Below are 18278 nucleotides of genomic sequence, written 5' to 3' on the forward strand. Positions count from 1 at the left end.
CGTATGATGAAAGTTAAAATGAGTGTATGATTGATCTCAACAAATTGCTAGGCATTCATTCTGTCCCTACTCTAGCACAGGCTTATTGTTTTATTAACATAATTAGGTGTGCTCGGAGATAGCTTAATAATGGGTCTTCGTATTTTACTGAGCGCCTCATGTACAGAAGATTTTTGTTGCTTTGAAAATACTAGGTGCGTCTCTCTCTTACTCTCTCTTTCTCTCTTTCCCTTTCTCTCTCTGTGTGTGTGTGTGTGTGGTGCCTGCGTTTTGAACTGTACAAGTTTGTTCAGCGCAGCGCATGAAATATCACGACACCTACTTATACAACAACTCTAGAAGAAGAATGATCGTTCGCTTGATTGATTGCTTACTTTCGCTTAATTTTTTTCATATTTCTCAATTAAATTTTGTTATATTAATTTGTACTTTCAATGAAAAAAATATAATATTTCTTCATATTACAATTTTGGAAAAAGATTTGAAATAGTTCGACGAGTTTGAAAGTGCCGCTTCTATTTGGAGTTGTCGTTGGTCGTCATTAATATCTGACAGAATGCCTTTTGGATCGTTGGACGATTTTATTATGTGCAAAAACAGTGAGATAAATTAATTCAATTATTAAGACTATTGAGAAGAACAAACAACATTAAATGTTGTATCACTTGAAATAATATCAAATTAGTGATTGATTAGCGTCAGAATTTCAAACTATATCAATGTCTAGATTTATAATTATTGTGGAATCTGTTTTTAAAACTTTAAAATTTAATGAAAAATAAATTTTTTTGAGAATATTTAAAAATTATTACATTAAAGAAAAATTTATTTTTCATTTTAAAAATTTGTCGGTTTTTTGTTAAAATTTTATTATTCTCAAATCCGATTATTTATTAAAAATTATAAAAAAAATTTCCAAACTTTTCCCAAACCTGAAAGGTCCAGGTTCATTGCGGGCGACAGGGATGATGATCCTGATTTGCGGACTGGCCATGCTGACCCTCGGCATCATCGATGTGGTACACTACGCTAATTGCATGACCCAAACTACAACAACGACACCGGCCTCTTCAATCTCAGCCACGAACACCTCAGTAGCATTGAACGCTACTGCAACAACAGCCGCGTCAGCGACGACCAATTCTGCTAATTCTGATTTTGAATTAACACAGATTGGTGCTGGCATCTGGGGTTCCATTCCTGTTAGGGTTTCTTGAAATACTAACTTTTTATGGATTTGTTGTTTGCTTTATATATTTTTTTTCCTGCTTGCTAAATTTTTCCTTGCTATTTTTCTTGCTGCTTCTCTTACTTTGTTTAAGATGGCCATTTTAAAATTATTTAAATCGGTTTTTATTTCAATCAATAAACTTTAACCATGAGAATGTTAGAAACGAGAAAAATTAGAATTTATACAATAATAAATTGAACGTTTAAAATAGTGATAAAATGATTCATCAAACTTGCTTAGAATGATTCAACAGAAATTTGTTAGAATGGCAAAGCATTATACATGCAAAGATTTACGCAGTTGTTCAAACGCAACAACACGTGAAAATTAAATTCATTAATTTGTGGAGATTTCTACTGCGAATGAAACTGAATAATAAAGATTTCAAACACCATCCAACAGGTCATCTTGACTGGAGTACTGGCCAGGCGTGGTCCATCATATCCTGAATACTCGGTGAGAATAACTTTTTGCAGAAAAGAGAATATTTTTATGTAAAATCAATTTGTTAAAAAAACATAACCTCAAAGCAGTCCGATTTTTAATAATTTCGTTACTATTGAAATTATACATTATACATCTTTTAAATGTTGAAAATCTGTTTCGTAATAAAGTATCATCAACTTACATCAATTTTTGTTACAAAAGTAATGAATTTATTAAAAAAACTTAGCGAAAAATAATTTTTTCTATGTCACCAGTTGAAATTTTTGGTCCTGTTAACGTTGGAAGCGGGTTTCGTATTTGCGCCGACTGTCCTCATCATCAGCTCCATTGACGCCAGCAAGGTTCTTATTTGATTGTGCCAACAAATTTAAACATTCAAGTAGAATTTGAAATTTTAGAAAAATTTTATTAGCACACTTAATTTTGTAGCTATTGTTCAATTCAAATAAATGGCTAAGTAGTAATGAAAAAAAACATTAAATAATGTCCAAGGCTATAAACCAGTGGCACGTGTTAACGGTAACTTAATAATTTGAAATTACAAAAATATTTTATTAGCATACTAAATTTTTTTGCTATTGTTCAATTCAAATCAACGTAAAAATTAAAAAAAATTACGTGCATTAGCCACAAATACCGAAATTTTTAGTAACATCTTCAAGTATTAACTACTTTGGCAAAATTGGACACAAACGCTTTACTTAACACTTACAAAAAATGGAAAAAAACAACAAATTGATAATTCATGACATGTACGTACACCCTTAGCAAGTGTATCTGTCCTGCACACAAATCAACAACGTGGCTGTGTCCGTAGCTTTGGCGGTCTTCTCAGGGCTGGCCACACTTCTCATCATGCTCATCAACTATCGCATGTGCTGCTCACACTTTGACAACTTCGTCGATGACGATAACGTGAGAATTATTTTCACTCGTTTTATTTAATTATTTAATTATTCAGTAATTATTTCGGAATCATTATTTAACGATGTAATTCATTAAATATGTTGGTTTATAATGATTTATTTAAAAATTTTTATTTTAAATGATTGAAATAATTTATAATGATCAGTGGCGGATCAAGACAACTGTGACGGAGGAGGGGCCAAGATTTTGAAAAATATTTGACGATCGGAGAGAAGGAATTTCTGAAAAAAGTCGATTGACCTGGGTTGGGGAGAGGAAATTTTAACAAAATCTTGATGACCGGGACGGGAAAATTTTCACGAATTTGTTTTGGAACATTTCTCACAGGGGGCTAACTTTTTTGCTAATGTCAATGTTCCCTTCAAAAACACTACTTTTTTCTTTAAAACAATGACTTTCACTAACTTGAAACACAACGTGGTGGCCATGCCCCCAGCCACCCCTTAGATCCGCCACTGATATATTGATACATTGGCATTTGTCATACGATGGTTTATAAAAACGAGGTAGCGAGCGGTATATTCGCTAATTTGGAAGCAGATGAGGTTCTATTGGTGAAATTTTTCCGCAAAACATTTCATTTTTATAAAAAAGCATCACAAGCCATTTTAATTTCAATTATTTGTAGGATGCTCTAACGAAGCATGCAGTGCGACCGAAAAAGATGTTCAACTTGTTTGCAGAGAAGGATCAGTTCATGAAATCGAACATTCCGAAGCAACCCCTGAACAACAATGGAGTGGATAGGTTGCCAGCCACCCTCCCCCAACCTACCAACACCATTTACGTACCATACAGCATCATGCGCTCAACTGCACCTCAACCACAATATCTGGGGGGACCTGGTATAACTCTTGGTGGAGGTGGAAAACTTATGACTAATAGCCTGTACACCCCTGGATCCATTTATCCAGTGGCCACTCAACAAGCAATTACCCCAGTAGTTGCAAACGCAGCTTCTGTTCAGCAGCTTCAAATGGTGGCTCCCACGAATGGAAACACTTCGAAAGAGCCGCCCTACTTCATAAGTTTCACGGGAGGTGATAGGATCAACACGAACATGTACCCTCAGTTGTACAAGATGGCTTGAGTTTACAGCGTCGTGTTGCTTCATATTGCACTCTCAAGTTATTGCTAAATCAAACAAATTTTATTCTCAGTTATCTTGAAAATAACTTATTGCAATTGAAATTAAACATTTTTAGCTTACTAGTAGGGAACTATTCAAAGTTTTCAAAACATTTTGATAATCTTGAGTTACATTACGTACGAAAGAGTAATGGAAACATCCCAAACTAATCTAAACTCATCGTGTTATTATATAAATAGATAAAAAATGATATCATTTCGTTTTAATTTTTATATATCTAATAATTTATCTAAAATAGATAAAAAACGTTTATATTTCTAATTAACTAACAAAATATTTAGCAAACACTTTCCATAACTTTATTATACATTAACCTATGATATCGCTTTGAGACCTGTAAAATTGTTCTTGTTCCATTACAATTTAAGGCAGTTGAATTGGCGGTCGGGGTATTTTTTCATGTAGTAAAACTTTTTTTTGAATCTGAATGGAACTTATTGAATGAAATAAATTTTTACGCTGAAATCTAATTACAACGTTCCATTTTTTGTAATTTCAATGAGCATTATTTTTCACACATTCTCAAACTTTTAAGAAATAAACATTTAAAAAATGAAATTAAATTCAACCAATTTTGTAATAGACGACTTACTACTAGCAATTAAATAGTATAAAGAAGTATGAGTTATTGAATAAATTCATCTTCTGAGATGAAAAAAAAGTTGAGTGCACAGGTTCAAATATAACTATAAGAAACTTTTTTATTTTATCAAATTTTTTTAGATATATATGCGTCTGAAAAAGATTTGAACAAGATCTGAAAAACTAATGAAGTTAGTTATAGAAGCAGGGTAAAAAAGATACAAGGAAAGTCTATAGTATATAAAAACATCAATAAATCAAATCAAAGTTTCGATTTCGCGATATCCTTAGCACAATTTCATTCAATATCATTAAATCTTAACGACTTGAAACGGATGTTTCCTATTCATAACCACATAAAAACTACTTTGTTCAATACTTCAATTTGTTCCTACATCGCTATTTTCATATAAAAATCGTTTTAGTCTGCGTAATATTAAATTACGGGCACATAATATTAAAGAAAATATTTTATTACAAGTTGAAACTGTGATTCGAACTGACAAGTGAATTAACTAATTAATTGAATAATTAATTGACCAATTAACAAATTAATTGATTGATTAATTAATTAATTAAATTTATAAACTTAACAAACGATAATAAGCCAAAGATAGCGATAATGACTACAATGTGGATGATTTCATAAAGACATTTAAAAAATAAAAAAAACTTTTAATATCAACAATACAGCCAATGAATATTATTATGTTATAATTATATTCTTATTATTTTATTACAATTTATATAATTAATAAATCAACAAAAAATTGTTGAAAAAATTAGGCATTCGATCGAAAGTTAGAAATTCAAAAGATTTGGTTTTGTGGAAAAAAATTAGATTTAAAAATTAAAAAATAGAAAAAGGCACTTTTTATCAACCAATCAACCAACTAGCTAGCAAATCAATCAATCATTCAATCGCTAACCATTCAACCAAAAAACGAGTCAACTGATTTATGAAAATAATTAAAATTGAATCCGTCTAGTTAAAAATATGGTACTTTGAAACTAATTAAAATTAATCAAAAGTAGTTTATCTTATTTTATTTCTAGACCTAAGAAAACATCATTTCACTTTTTTGGTACAAATCAATAATTAATTTCGTTACATAATCAGTGGAAAAATGCTCATTATTTGTTAAACAATTAGTTTTATCTCGTAAATTTCATTTCAATTGCAATTTTCAATCTTAAATGTCACAAGTTTAAAAAAAACTATAAAATATTATCAAATTTAAAACGCGTGAATTGTAAGAAAAAATGTGCGTTTTGGTTGGTGTCGTAAAAATTTTACTGTATTTAAAATTTTAAATTAATGAAAGTTAATTATTTGATTAATAGCTGGTTTCCTACCTTTTCTAAAGTACTTATCAATCATCACAAAACATCAAACACATGATCGAACGTTAAATAGCGATATTTAAAAAAAAATCAACTTGGAAAGTAAAGACAGCAAAGTTCTAGCAACCTAGTGTTACAAATGATTAACAATAAAATCGGCAACAAAGGAATATAGCATATATTGTTCTCATTTAAGTAACACAAATCATATATAACAGTGGTGCGAAGTTTTTGTCATATTTTTTTATAAGTCATTTAATGGTCACGTGGTATAGTAAAAGTCAACTTACTTAGTATTATATATAGAAAGATGATTCTCTCTCTCTCTCTCTCTCTCTTTCTTTCTCTCTCTCTCTCTATCTCTTTCTCTCTCTTTCTCTCAGCGTTGATACGTTATGCAAAAATAGCTTCAGAAGAAGTACAGTCTAAAACTTTAAAAGCAGAGTAAGGCTCTTTTTATTTATAAATATGTTTTATTTTCCAAACGTAGGAAACTTTTGTTAGAAAATTAGTCGTCCAGTTGAAATGTTAATAATGACAATTATTTTAACAAAAGTGTTGATGATACATACATACATTACACAAGTATCAATTAATAATGTGATGGTTAATATCAGGCAATCAGTTCAGTTGAATAGTATTTTCAAATAACATTTATAATGATATAAATATAATATCAATTATTACTATTAGTAGTAGCGTGAATAGTATTATTATTATTATTATTAGTTGTAGTAGTAGTAGTAGTAAGTAGTAGTAGTAGTAGTAGTAATACTTGAAATAATAAAGTAAGCATGGGACTCAATAAACAGTAACATCATACCCCATCATAAACTTCGCTAAGCAGCATATGGCTGGGAAAATTGATTTTTCCAATAAGTTAAATTTAATTAAAATACATTGGTTCCACTTCAAGTAACTCTTTCTTAATCTATGATCTTTTTTATATGAGCATACAGGCTATTCACTCATTCATTCATTAATTCACTCATTCACTCACTCATTCTTTTCTTCATCAATTCTTTTAGTCAATCGCTTTGTATCTCTGAGTTTTTCTTATTCAAATTTAAAATGAATGATTGCGATTTTAAACCGTGACTAAAAGATATTTAAATCATAAAATTAATTTTAAATTAAGCATCTGTTGGTATAAATTAAATACGTGTGACAAAAATTTCAAAATAAACTAAATTAGTTTAAATAAATATTGATTAATTGAAAATCCTAATTGCATGCATCTTAGCATGTCTCAATCGATTTGACCTAATCTACCAACTGGCAGAGAACAGACAGGCCTATTGTCCTTAAATAACATTGAATCTAATGTACCATATTGAACAATGACAGTTTAACGACGTTGTCAATTTATGAAATTAACATTTAGTAACATTAATATTTAATAACGTTGCAGCTCTTGTAATTTGACACTTGCAACCCTCTAACATTACAAGATGACTTGACAGCAAACACATCAGCAGAATGTCACATAGCACGACACAGATTTAATAAGTCAATGAAACATAAACAAGCGCACACCACACACTGCCTTTCTGTCCTGTACACACACACACACACACACACACACCTGCACACCCAGGCAAAACAAACACACACATAAACAAACACACACACCCAGGCAAACAAACAAACACACACAAACAAACAAACATACACAAACAAACAAACATACACACACTTGCATGCAAAACAAAAATAAATGTCATTTCAAATATTCATAATTTAAAAATTGCAATTAAGCGCAAAGAACATCAAAATGGGTGAAGACTGTTTACAATTAGAACCGAGCCAATCATCATCGTCATCTTCACCATCTTTTAATGCATATTAAGAAAATTTTAACTTTCAAGAACGCACTAAAAAGTAGAATAAATTAAAAAAATAAATAAAATGTCTCTTAAAATAATGCAAGTATTTACATTTAATATAATTTAATAGCACAAATTATGTATTTAACATAAATTCATATAACCGTATGAAATTAATAACATTAATTGTACATAATGAAATAATACAAGTACTCAATTATTATCATTATTAAGACAACATCCAGTGAATTTATTTAAGAAATTCCTCATCATCAATGTAGTTGCAGCAGTCCAAGAAGAGGAAGTAGACGCCGCTAAGTAGGGTCAATCCACCCCCGGCCAGGGTCATCCAGAAAGCCCACCCCAAGTGGGTCGTCGTGGCCTCGAGTGGCGAGGCCCCGTAGTCCTTGTTGGCGAACCCTCCAAATACTGCTACTGCTGCCGCTTGCACCACAACTGGGGTGAAAATATTTTAAATTATATTTATTGGCTATCTGACTTTTTTTGATTGAGTAGATGGAATTTGAGATTTTATGAAGTTGAAAATAAAAACAATTTCACTATTGTACATTTTAAAAAAGTTAATACAATTTTTTTTACAAAAGTTGTGCATTTACGATTTGTTCTGACATATACATATATTTTTCTGTATACGTGCGAGTGTACCTAAATAATAGCATATTTTGTTCTGCATATATGTTTGCGTGTGTACGTATGTGTGTGTGTGTGTGATGTGCAACTGTTTATATGAAACACCTTTTTACATGCAAGAACATTCGTGAAAATAGTTAAACTGCATATAAATCAGCTGATAGTGATAATGTCAACCGTACAGGTTTATCAGTCATGTGTCGATCTCAATTAGTTACCAACCAACCAGTCAGCCAATCAGCCAATCAGCCAGCCAGCCAGCCAACCAACCATCCAGTTTGCGATAACGCTATCTCTCCATCCTTTAGTCCTCACGGCATTATCGAGTTGAGCCACTGAGTTTAAACTAGTTTTGTTTACACAATTTTTCTTTTAATTAGTCAATAATTATTTAAAATGCCTACAGCATAACTTATTAAAGATACTGTGTATCTTATATTCATTTTGTCTTATATTCATTTGTTGACATATCATTTTTAAAAGACTTGAAAATGTTCCTTATAATTAGAAAATAATCAGAGGCTTCCACTGCTTTGCTTGCACGGGACCTTGAAACTGTAAGCCCTGCCTGGTGTACATTTGCATCCAACGATGTATTATATAGTGTACAAAACGTATTCTGTTCACGTGACTGCTGGCACGTTGATTCATGAATAATAGATGATTAGATTGCCATTATGCAGGCATGTGCGTGCGTACAACAACCACTCATTACATAAATATCCCAAATGGGATATTTTGATTGTGGGATAGAAAAGAATTGACTTTTCGGTATCATTTTTTATTACAAGCGTAATCGAATCGAGAACGTTTGATAATTTTATTCAAACATTGAAAATTATGATTAATGAATCGGCAGACATGCCTCCTTCACGAAGCAAGCGTTTGAAACATGCCTGTCAACGATTTTAATGATATGTTTATATGTGATTTATGTTTATATGATTTGTATATACAAACACACCCACACACACTCACGCCACACACACACACACACGCACACACACATATTTAACTAATTATATATTTGTTTATTTATTTTAGTTAAATTTAAATTTGCTTTTTATAAAATCAAAAAAAAAGATAAAACAATTTATCTCAGGATAATATAATTATCCTGCATGTCATACAACATTTACTGCTATCAAATACGTACTCCATTATAAGTTTAAAGGATGCATTTGTGGAGTGATGTTCACAAAACTTGTTAGCAGTTCTGAACATGTTCAGCCATGGCCGTGTGAACGATATGGCGCAACGTGGACAAGTAGCAACAAGCAAAACTTTAAACTGTTTGTTGACGATCGTGAGTGCCTTTCCATTAAAAGAAATAATGAGTTCATTCTAACTCTTACTCACTTAATACTCAACATGAATAACGACGAATAGTAAAATTACTAACAACAAGCCTAGTACTAAACACCATAAGCGCTGTAGTAGTAATTTCAACAATCAACGTAGTATTAATTAAAATAATAGCAGTAGTAGTAGCTATAGTAAAAATTTAGTATTCGCGTATGTATTAACTTGATTTAACGATAAAAGAAATCAGAGATGGAAGTTAATTATGTTGTTAGGTTATTTTTTGAATTTTATTGTTTATGTTTTATATTATAACGTTTATATATCTCACTCCAACACTAGCTTACATACACGCATGCATTAGATTAGAGTGATAAACTACACGTACAAATAATTTATATGATAACTACTTATTATTAATTTTAACTTTAAATTATAACATTTTCTTAATAATTCAGTTTTTCAATTTTACCATTCAAGTAAGGCAGGATAAACATGTGTGTGTGTGTGTATGTGTGTGTGTGTGTGTGTGTGTGTGTGGTGTGTGTGTGTGTGTGGTGTGTGTGTGTGTGTGTGTGTGTGTGTGGTGTGTGTGCCATCCGACAACATGAACGGCATGATGGAGAATGCAGAAGTTAATATTGATTCTAAAATGTCAATAAGTTAACGCTATAATGTGGTGTTGTATTGATACTCTCATAGTATAAAAAAACATAATTAATAGTAATAAAAATAATATTAATGTTGTCATTCAATTTTTTAATATTATCTCAACATAATATTTATTTCGCCATATAAATTTTGTCTTGTTTCCACTGACTTCAACTCATAAAGAGTAAACGGAAGATTTGGTTTCAACGAAGGCTAAGAATACGTAAAAACACACAAAAAACTTTATTTGATGTATTAATTGTCATTGTGAGTGTTTCTAAAGTTTAAAATTTTAAACTTTTTTAAAGTTAAATTGTTGATATATTTAATTAGGCGTCAAATGGTACAGACCAACCACACTACGTTGAAGTTATGCGTGTAGGATAAAAAGAAAATCGTCTGATTCGGTTTCTTAATTTAATTTTATAGTATCAAAGCAGCATATGAATTTTTCATATATTTTATTCATCAATTCCAAGCAAATCATGAAAACGTATTTCACAGCATATTTTTGAGAAAAAACATTCTTATGTAATTATTTATTGGCTGTTGCGATTTTTTGGTTGTGCTAGTAGGTGATCTAATCTTACTGAGTATTATAAATAAACTTTACGGCTAATCTTTAAGCTGATCACTCACTGAACTGTCAATTTTATGCGAAACTATCCTAATCAAAATTATTATCATTAATTAATTGAATAATTGATAATTTACAATGTTATAATATTTCAATAAAGTCAAATTGGAAAAATGTATGAAGGCTTGAGCACTGGCGAGCAAATTTCATTGGAGATGAATAACAAACACAACACTGAACGATGTGAATGAAAGATTGTGTGTGAAGAATGAAGCTAAAAACTGCAGACAGCATGTTTATCTTGTTATTTTATATCATCGAACAAAATAAATTATCTTCTTCTTTCTTTTGTTTTTACCTTTTTTTAAAAATCCACGTCTAGAGGGTTTGGAGAAACGTGGTTGTTGTTAACCAGATGAGTTCTTCTTATCACACGTGAACATTTTTAATTCACTTTACAATTAGTTCTAACATTTTCGAAATTGTGTTTGATATATTTTCAGATTTTTATAATTTTTTTTCATTGGAATCTCTAATAGAATGCCATTGGCAGATTATCAAATTTTGAAAATTAATAATGAAACGTAGCGGCAAAGAATTATTTAACATCTTCCACTTGAAAATTAATTTCAAATGCATTTCGTCTGTTTATATGGATAAAAATTTGACGTACATTTAACCACATATCGTCAAGTTCTTAACTCTAGAACTGACAATTCAAAAATAAATATAGTTATACTGAATAAAAATTAAATTATATATAAAATCTTGAAATATGAAAAACTAACATGAAAAAAGAAGTATGAACCCAAGCAGACGATAGACGCACATACGAGTTCTGCAGCAAAGTTGAAGGCGGGAAATAATTTCGCAGAAGAAGACGAGGAAGGCTCCAAGGAAGTAGAGGACTTGAACTGCAACGTGCCAACCTTTGTGAATAATTTGTGAATATTTAAATAAATTAATTGTAAGCAGATTAGTGAATGGATGGATGAGATTGTGAATTAATTAGTTTGAAAAATGATTATAATTGTTAAAAAATCATGAATTGGCAAATGCATGCATTAAACCAGATGTTAATAACTACTGTAAACTGCATCTTCATTCAAAAATAATTTTCAACATCAGATTTGTATAAATAACTACACATACTCTGGCTCATGTTTACCTCAATCTCAACTAATTCAGTGAATTAGCGTACTTTATAGTGCTCTATTTGTATCCGCTGCCTAATTAACAGCATTAACATTACGTTAACATATTCTAAAACAACAACAACAAAAGATGATCGTAACGAACAACAACAAAAGTTTATTATAACGAGAAACAGTAACAACAACACACGGAACCTTACAAGTGATCGTATAACGATAAAACTTAACCTTACTAAATATGCAAATTAATTCCACAAATTTGACAACGTTACCGGGACGAACATTAAAATGAGAGGAACTCATAAATATTCATGATGCGAATTGGCTGGGTCAATTAGTAAAAGTTAAATATGCTTAGTCATCGTTACCGTGTTCATCATCAGTTTAGTCATCATCGTCTTTATCACCGTCAACTACAAACATAATCCATACCAACATAACTACTATTACATACCCAGTATGAGTATACTATTACGTACTTGCATACCTATTTGCATAATGAGGTAACACGTAGCGATGTTAAATTCCATCGGAAACTACACGATGAGAATATTTTAATATCAATCTGTTTTTCCATTATATGACATAGAATTGGTATTATCTAGTGTTCTTTAATAAAGTGCTCATGTTAACTATTACTACCAAACTGAATAACCTGATCTATATAAATTTATTTTATTTTGAGTTTGTTCTTCTTAAAACAGTGTCAAATAACAAATACATTTTTCTGAAAGATGAGTACCGAAAAAAGGAAAAAGCAATTAAAATCACTAATCTTTCAACCAATTGAGACCACTTAACACCAGTTAACAATAATTAAAACCAAAGCTAATATGAACAAAAGAGCGAACCCACCTAGCGGTATGAACTTTTCCTGCTCCAACTTGAAGTTGTTTTGCCAGAACCACTGACAGGTATCGTAGCATTGGGCCCAAAGTCCTCGGTACTTGAAATTTGTCGGTCCCGGATACACGATGTAGGACTGGGTGACGTCGAGGTTCTGCTCTATCGTCGCGTGGCCATCGGCGGGTCGGTGCACGTTGTAGAGCCAGTATGGAGCGAAGAAGCTCACACCGACGGCAATTGTGGCGAATGTCAAGGTTAAGGACCCAAGAACAAACAAGCAATGCTGTTGTGCCATGGTTGCTGCTGTGATTGTTGTTTTTGTTGCTGTTGTTGTTGTTGGTAGTGGCGCGGTTTCTCTAGAGATGGTTTTATTACTTTTTGTCTTTTTCAATTGATCTGGTGGAAAAACGTCAATTGAAATGTGTTGAAAGGAACAAAATGAGTTGGACACGTATATATTTCGTTCAAGGTATTAAGAATTCTAGATTCCAGAACTTACTGCAAATTTTGAACAGTTGAAAAAGTTATGAATAAGTGACAAAAATATTAATTCTAAAAACTAATAACGTTTTTGAAAACAGTAATTATTTGAGAAAAGAAAGCTACGAAGTGCATTTTTTGAGCTGAGCGAGCAACGTGCGCACTCGGGTTTGCTCTCATGTAATTCAGCCTCATGCCGAAAAGAATTCTTCACATGTTAATAATTAATTTAAGACAATGACAATTAAATATTAAATTAAACTGATTGGATAATAAAAACTAAGCAACAACCAACCGACCTTTTTTGTTATCCAATACTATATAATAATTGAAACATTTAATTTTTTACAATAGCAACAGCAACAGATTATTCTGCTGTATTTTTGTTATCATGTTGTGGAAAAATTTTTTTCATGCAATTTCGGTAGTTAGGAATTTTTCTCTAATAACTCATCTGAAGAACGAAAGGAAAGAAAACAAGTAGTTCATACATTCATACAAACTCGCAAACATTCATACGTATATGGATTTATACTTAAATACACACACACACACCCACACACACACACAGGTATATATATATATATATATATATATGTATATATATATATATATATGTATATATATGTATATATATATTTATATATATATACCCTCGCATACACACACACACACACACACGTAAATATATATTTATATGTATATATAGTTATTCAAACATATATACATTCATACACAATTGTACGTATTCATACACATACATACAAATATACATTCATACAAACACACAAATACACACATGCATACATATAATCATTGGATTTGGGAATAGTTGGAAGAAGAAGCAGATATGAAATGTATGAAATTGCGTATATATATATATATATATATATATATATATATATATATATATATAACCCACAAATATATAAATATATATTATGAATTATCTATACATTTAAAGAGAGAAAGAGAGAGAGAGAGAGAGAGAGAGAGAGAGAAAGAAAGAGAAAAAGAAGAGAAAGAAGAGAAAGAGTGGATGCATGACATACATATATACATACATGCATGCAAAGTTATGTATGTATATTTCAATTCCACATGAATGTATCTGGCTGGATAAGCTAGTAGTATGTATGCATGCATTCAGCCTCGGCATCAAAAAGTTTAAAATCATTCTGTACGCGCAACACAAAATTCACTAAATATACATACACCCATCATCATGTACATACATTACATACATGCGTACAGGCATTTTTATGTGCAAATACTTGCACTGTAATTTGAAACAATCATACCCCATAGCATCGGCGGCACATGCACACGAAACAGACAGACACCACACGAATAAGTTGTGGTTATATTTACTATATAAATTTTTATCCGTGTAGGAATTAGAAAGACGTTTTTGAGACTAGAATTAGAGAATTAATATTATTTTCAATACAACCGAAACAACAAGAATTTCAGTAAAAAGTAAACAGTGAAAAGTGAAAACGTTCACTAAGTAGATGCCGTACAAACATTTAAATTTCGCAAAATATGCAGACAGCCAGGCTTCTGTTTTTAAAATTTATATCGGGACAGCTAAAAGTTAGAAAAAACTATTCCGAGCCAAATTCAACGTTAGCAGATATTTATGTAATACATGTTGCATTGGTTATACATTCGTGCTATGTGTATCGTAACAAATAACATACAACATATGCACGACACTTAAAAAAGAATAATTAGTGTACATCTCTGTTTACTAAGTAGAGTACGTTTTGGTGTACAATCTAGGGTAAACTCAAGTGAACATCGTGGAATGCAATGTACACAACTAAAGATGGAATAACTGATACGATGGAATAACTGATACGATTCATTCATGTGTGTCTGCTTGTGCTTCTGGGTAGGATCAGATCCGTTTGTGTAACGGCCTTTTAAACCGTTAACAATGATGATATAAATGATAACAATGATGATGAAAATGTTAACACTGATGATGAAAATGTTAACACTGATGATGAAAACGTTAGTAATGAAAATACTAATGGTGATTTTGGTGATATTATTTATTCTGAGGTTGCTTATCTATAGCTATTAATTTTTTTACAAGTGCTTGTTCTTGTTTTAATTGGCCAAGATGTTCAAAACAGTTGAAGTATTTTTAAACAAAATAGTTACGTCATTTAAGGAGAAAAAAAATTTGAAAGATAAAAATAATGCTTGAACGATTACAAAGATGCAAATAAATAGCAATAATATAGCATTTTAGTAACAGCGACATTTCAACATGACATTTCAGTGACATCAGCTAAAATCAAAACAATCACACAAAAGACATCACAACACATCTTGACATCCTCTAATCAACACATCATCACATCAACACAACATCACATCAACACAACATCACATCAACACAACATCACATCATCACAACAACACAAAAGCATAAAACTCCCGACCATCAGAAAAGTTCACCAGACATCATTACCTCACTAAGATACCTGCATAACTTAAACATTTATTGTATATTTATATGTGTGTGTGCATGTGTGAGTTTGTGTTTGTTTGGTTGTGTGTGTGTGTGTGTTTGTGCATGTTACATAAACGATGATTAATTAACCATGAATAACCATTCCAACTCTTAGAATTGACCATGTGCCCTAATTTTAGTTATAAACAATAGATAAACAACATTTTTAAAATGATTTAGATCACACACACCAAACACACACACATACACCACACACACACACACACACACACACATGTAATTTGTGGGTGCCTAAGAGGTTGTTTCGATTGTGCAGTGATGTGTTGCGATTTGCTGAACAAATGCTATTCTAACTGTGACATTTGTTTGATATCTATTTCAGAACGAGGTTTTTTAGTTTTTCATCTCAAGGCTGTTAGTTCAAAATTTACGAAAAATCACCAAAATTCACCCTAAGTCCCCAAGATTCATCATGGCTCATCATATATCTCTATATTTCGTTTGTCACTAACACTGTTTAAATGTATCTGTCTGTGGTAATTATCAAATATGGAACATATTTGACCTTTGCAAGTAAACTTGTTATAATATAAAAATACTTTTGCAAAATATCCACACTAAGGAACGTTCTTAAATGTATAGCATACAAAAAAAAATCATGTTTTTACCAAGATGAAAATTTATTAAAAAAAAAACCAAAACATAAAAACTATTTATTCATCGTAAGTCTTATTGCGTTGTGATTGGTGGAAGAATCTGAATCAACATCATCGTCGTCGTCATGCCTTCTTTTCAACTTGTAATTTAATATTTAATTAAATAAATGTTTAACTAATTAATCACCTAACCAGTTTGCTATTCAAATAAATAAATCTTAAATTAATTTCACAAGAAAAAGCACCGACATAGTGGGTACATTGCATTCCTTCTCTTACACGTAAAACGCCCAAGACAGATAGATAAGATATAGAATTCCATGATATTTATATATATGCAAATAATTACTATGAGGAACGTGACTAAGAATTGAGAAGGTTGATAATGAATTAATAAATTTTATTAACTAAAATCGCAACAAGTACTACATGCATTACTATTACATTGCTATTACAACAACAACAACTACTACTACTACTGCTGCTACTACTACTGTTATTATTATTATTGTCATTACTACTACTACTACTACTACTACTACTACTACTACTACTACTACTACACTACTACTACTACTGTTGATATTAATTAATTAATTAATTAAATGAATGAATGAATGGTAGATAGATTGGTAAATGAATGGATGTACAGATGGGTAGATGAATATACATTATACGGGCAGTTAGATGGCCAAACGAATTAATAGATAAATCAGTAGACAAAAGAATAGATAGATAGATGGATGAATGGATAAATTGACGAACCGAGAGAGAGAGAGAGAGAGAGAGAGAGAGAGAGAGAGATTAAAGAAGAGAACACACGTGACACGACCTAACCAGGCGATGTAATGTAATGACAGGAAAGGCAATCATGAATCCAATCAAACTCTTTTGATAAACCAATAAATACCTATCGTTCATATTTGCCTGTACACGTGTGAATGTCTTTGTGTGTAATTCTGCTTTTTTGGAGATTTTTGAGTATTTGTATGTTAGTTTATATCTGTGTTTTTGCACTATTAACTAATAATATGTACAATGTATATGTTTATATATTTAGGAGTGTATGAGTGTGTATGTGTGTGTGTATATATATATATATATATATATATATATATATATATATATATATATATATATATATGTGTGTGTGTGTGTGTGTGTGTGTGCGTGTGTGTGTGTGTGTGTGGTATGTGTGTGTGTGTGGTGTGTGTCTATGAGTATATATATATGTGTGTGTGTATGTGTGTGTGTGTGTGTGTGTGTGAATGTGTGTGTGTAGGTTGATTAGTTGATTATAGTGTAACAGGATATACACAATTTTTTTTCCTATATACTTCATTTTAAATTTCTGCATCTGTCAGATCCTGATTTTTTGAAGAATAATAGAAGAGAAATAAAATCAAAACTTGTTGGTCCATTCTATTATAAAGTGCATATATATTCATTTAGTTGTTTGCTATCAGACCGCAATCTTAAAGTCATTGAGCCACAATTACACTATAGAGATAATATATCACATTTAGGAGATAATTAACTCTCCCAATACAGCGTTTAAGCGTGTGTGTATGTGTGTGTGTGTCGGTGTGTTTATTACTTTGTATATGTGTATGTGTGTGTTTTGCTGGAGCTGTGTGATGTTTAGTGGTTTGTGGCGCTACTGCTTTCAATTTAATTAATACGGATATCGACCTTATGAAGTTGTGAAACTTGTTTGAAATATTCTTAGAAAAGTTTTTAACATTCTAATTTGATGCACACTCAGAATGTTGTTTTAATATAACTATAATTTAAATTCAAATAAATTTGCTCTATGGAATCAAAAGAATTCTTGATTGAATATTTATAGCATGAACAATGAGGTGTGCGAGTGGAATGGATGGAGCAATTCAATAGTTTTGATGTTCTGAAGTTGAAATTTATGCACATGAGATCAAAAGATTTATACATCTCGTTGGAGTTTGCA

At 31.1% G+C, this 18278-nt stretch overlaps 2 protein-coding genes across 2 annotated transcripts; one reads left to right on the top strand and one right to left on the bottom strand.

Moving 5' to 3' along the window:
• Nucleotides 1–298: 298 nt before the first annotated feature.
• Nucleotides 299–4313, top strand: HELRODRAFT_189235 (hypothetical protein). The gene is made up of 6 exons (XM_009027348.1): nucleotides 299–599; nucleotides 940–1208; nucleotides 1634–1687; nucleotides 1933–2019; nucleotides 2447–2593; nucleotides 3234–4313. The coding sequence occupies exons 1-6, from the start codon at nucleotides 557–559 to the stop codon at nucleotides 3693–3695; spliced, it is 1062 nt and encodes a 353-aa protein (XP_009025596.1). The 5' UTR covers nucleotides 299–556; the 3' UTR covers nucleotides 3696–4313.
• Nucleotides 4314–7514: 3201 nt separating this feature from the next.
• HELRODRAFT_189237 (hypothetical protein) lies at nucleotides 7515–13661 on the bottom strand. The gene is made up of 4 exons (XM_009027349.1): nucleotides 13464–13661; nucleotides 12698–13186; nucleotides 11477–11617; nucleotides 7515–7963 (listed from the first exon to the last, which is right to left on the bottom strand). The coding sequence occupies exons 2-4, from the start codon at nucleotides 12981–12983 to the stop codon at nucleotides 7758–7760; spliced, it is 633 nt and encodes a 210-aa protein (XP_009025597.1). The 5' UTR covers nucleotides 12984–13186; nucleotides 13464–13661; the 3' UTR covers nucleotides 7515–7757.
• Nucleotides 13662–18278: the final 4617 nt, after the last annotated feature.

The sequence above is a fragment of the Helobdella robusta genome (genome assembly GCF_000326865.2).
Source record: "Helobdella robusta unplaced genomic scaffold HELROscaffold_5, whole genome shotgun sequence".
NCBI lineage: Eukaryota > Metazoa > Annelida > Clitellata > Rhynchobdellida > Glossiphoniidae > Helobdella > Helobdella robusta.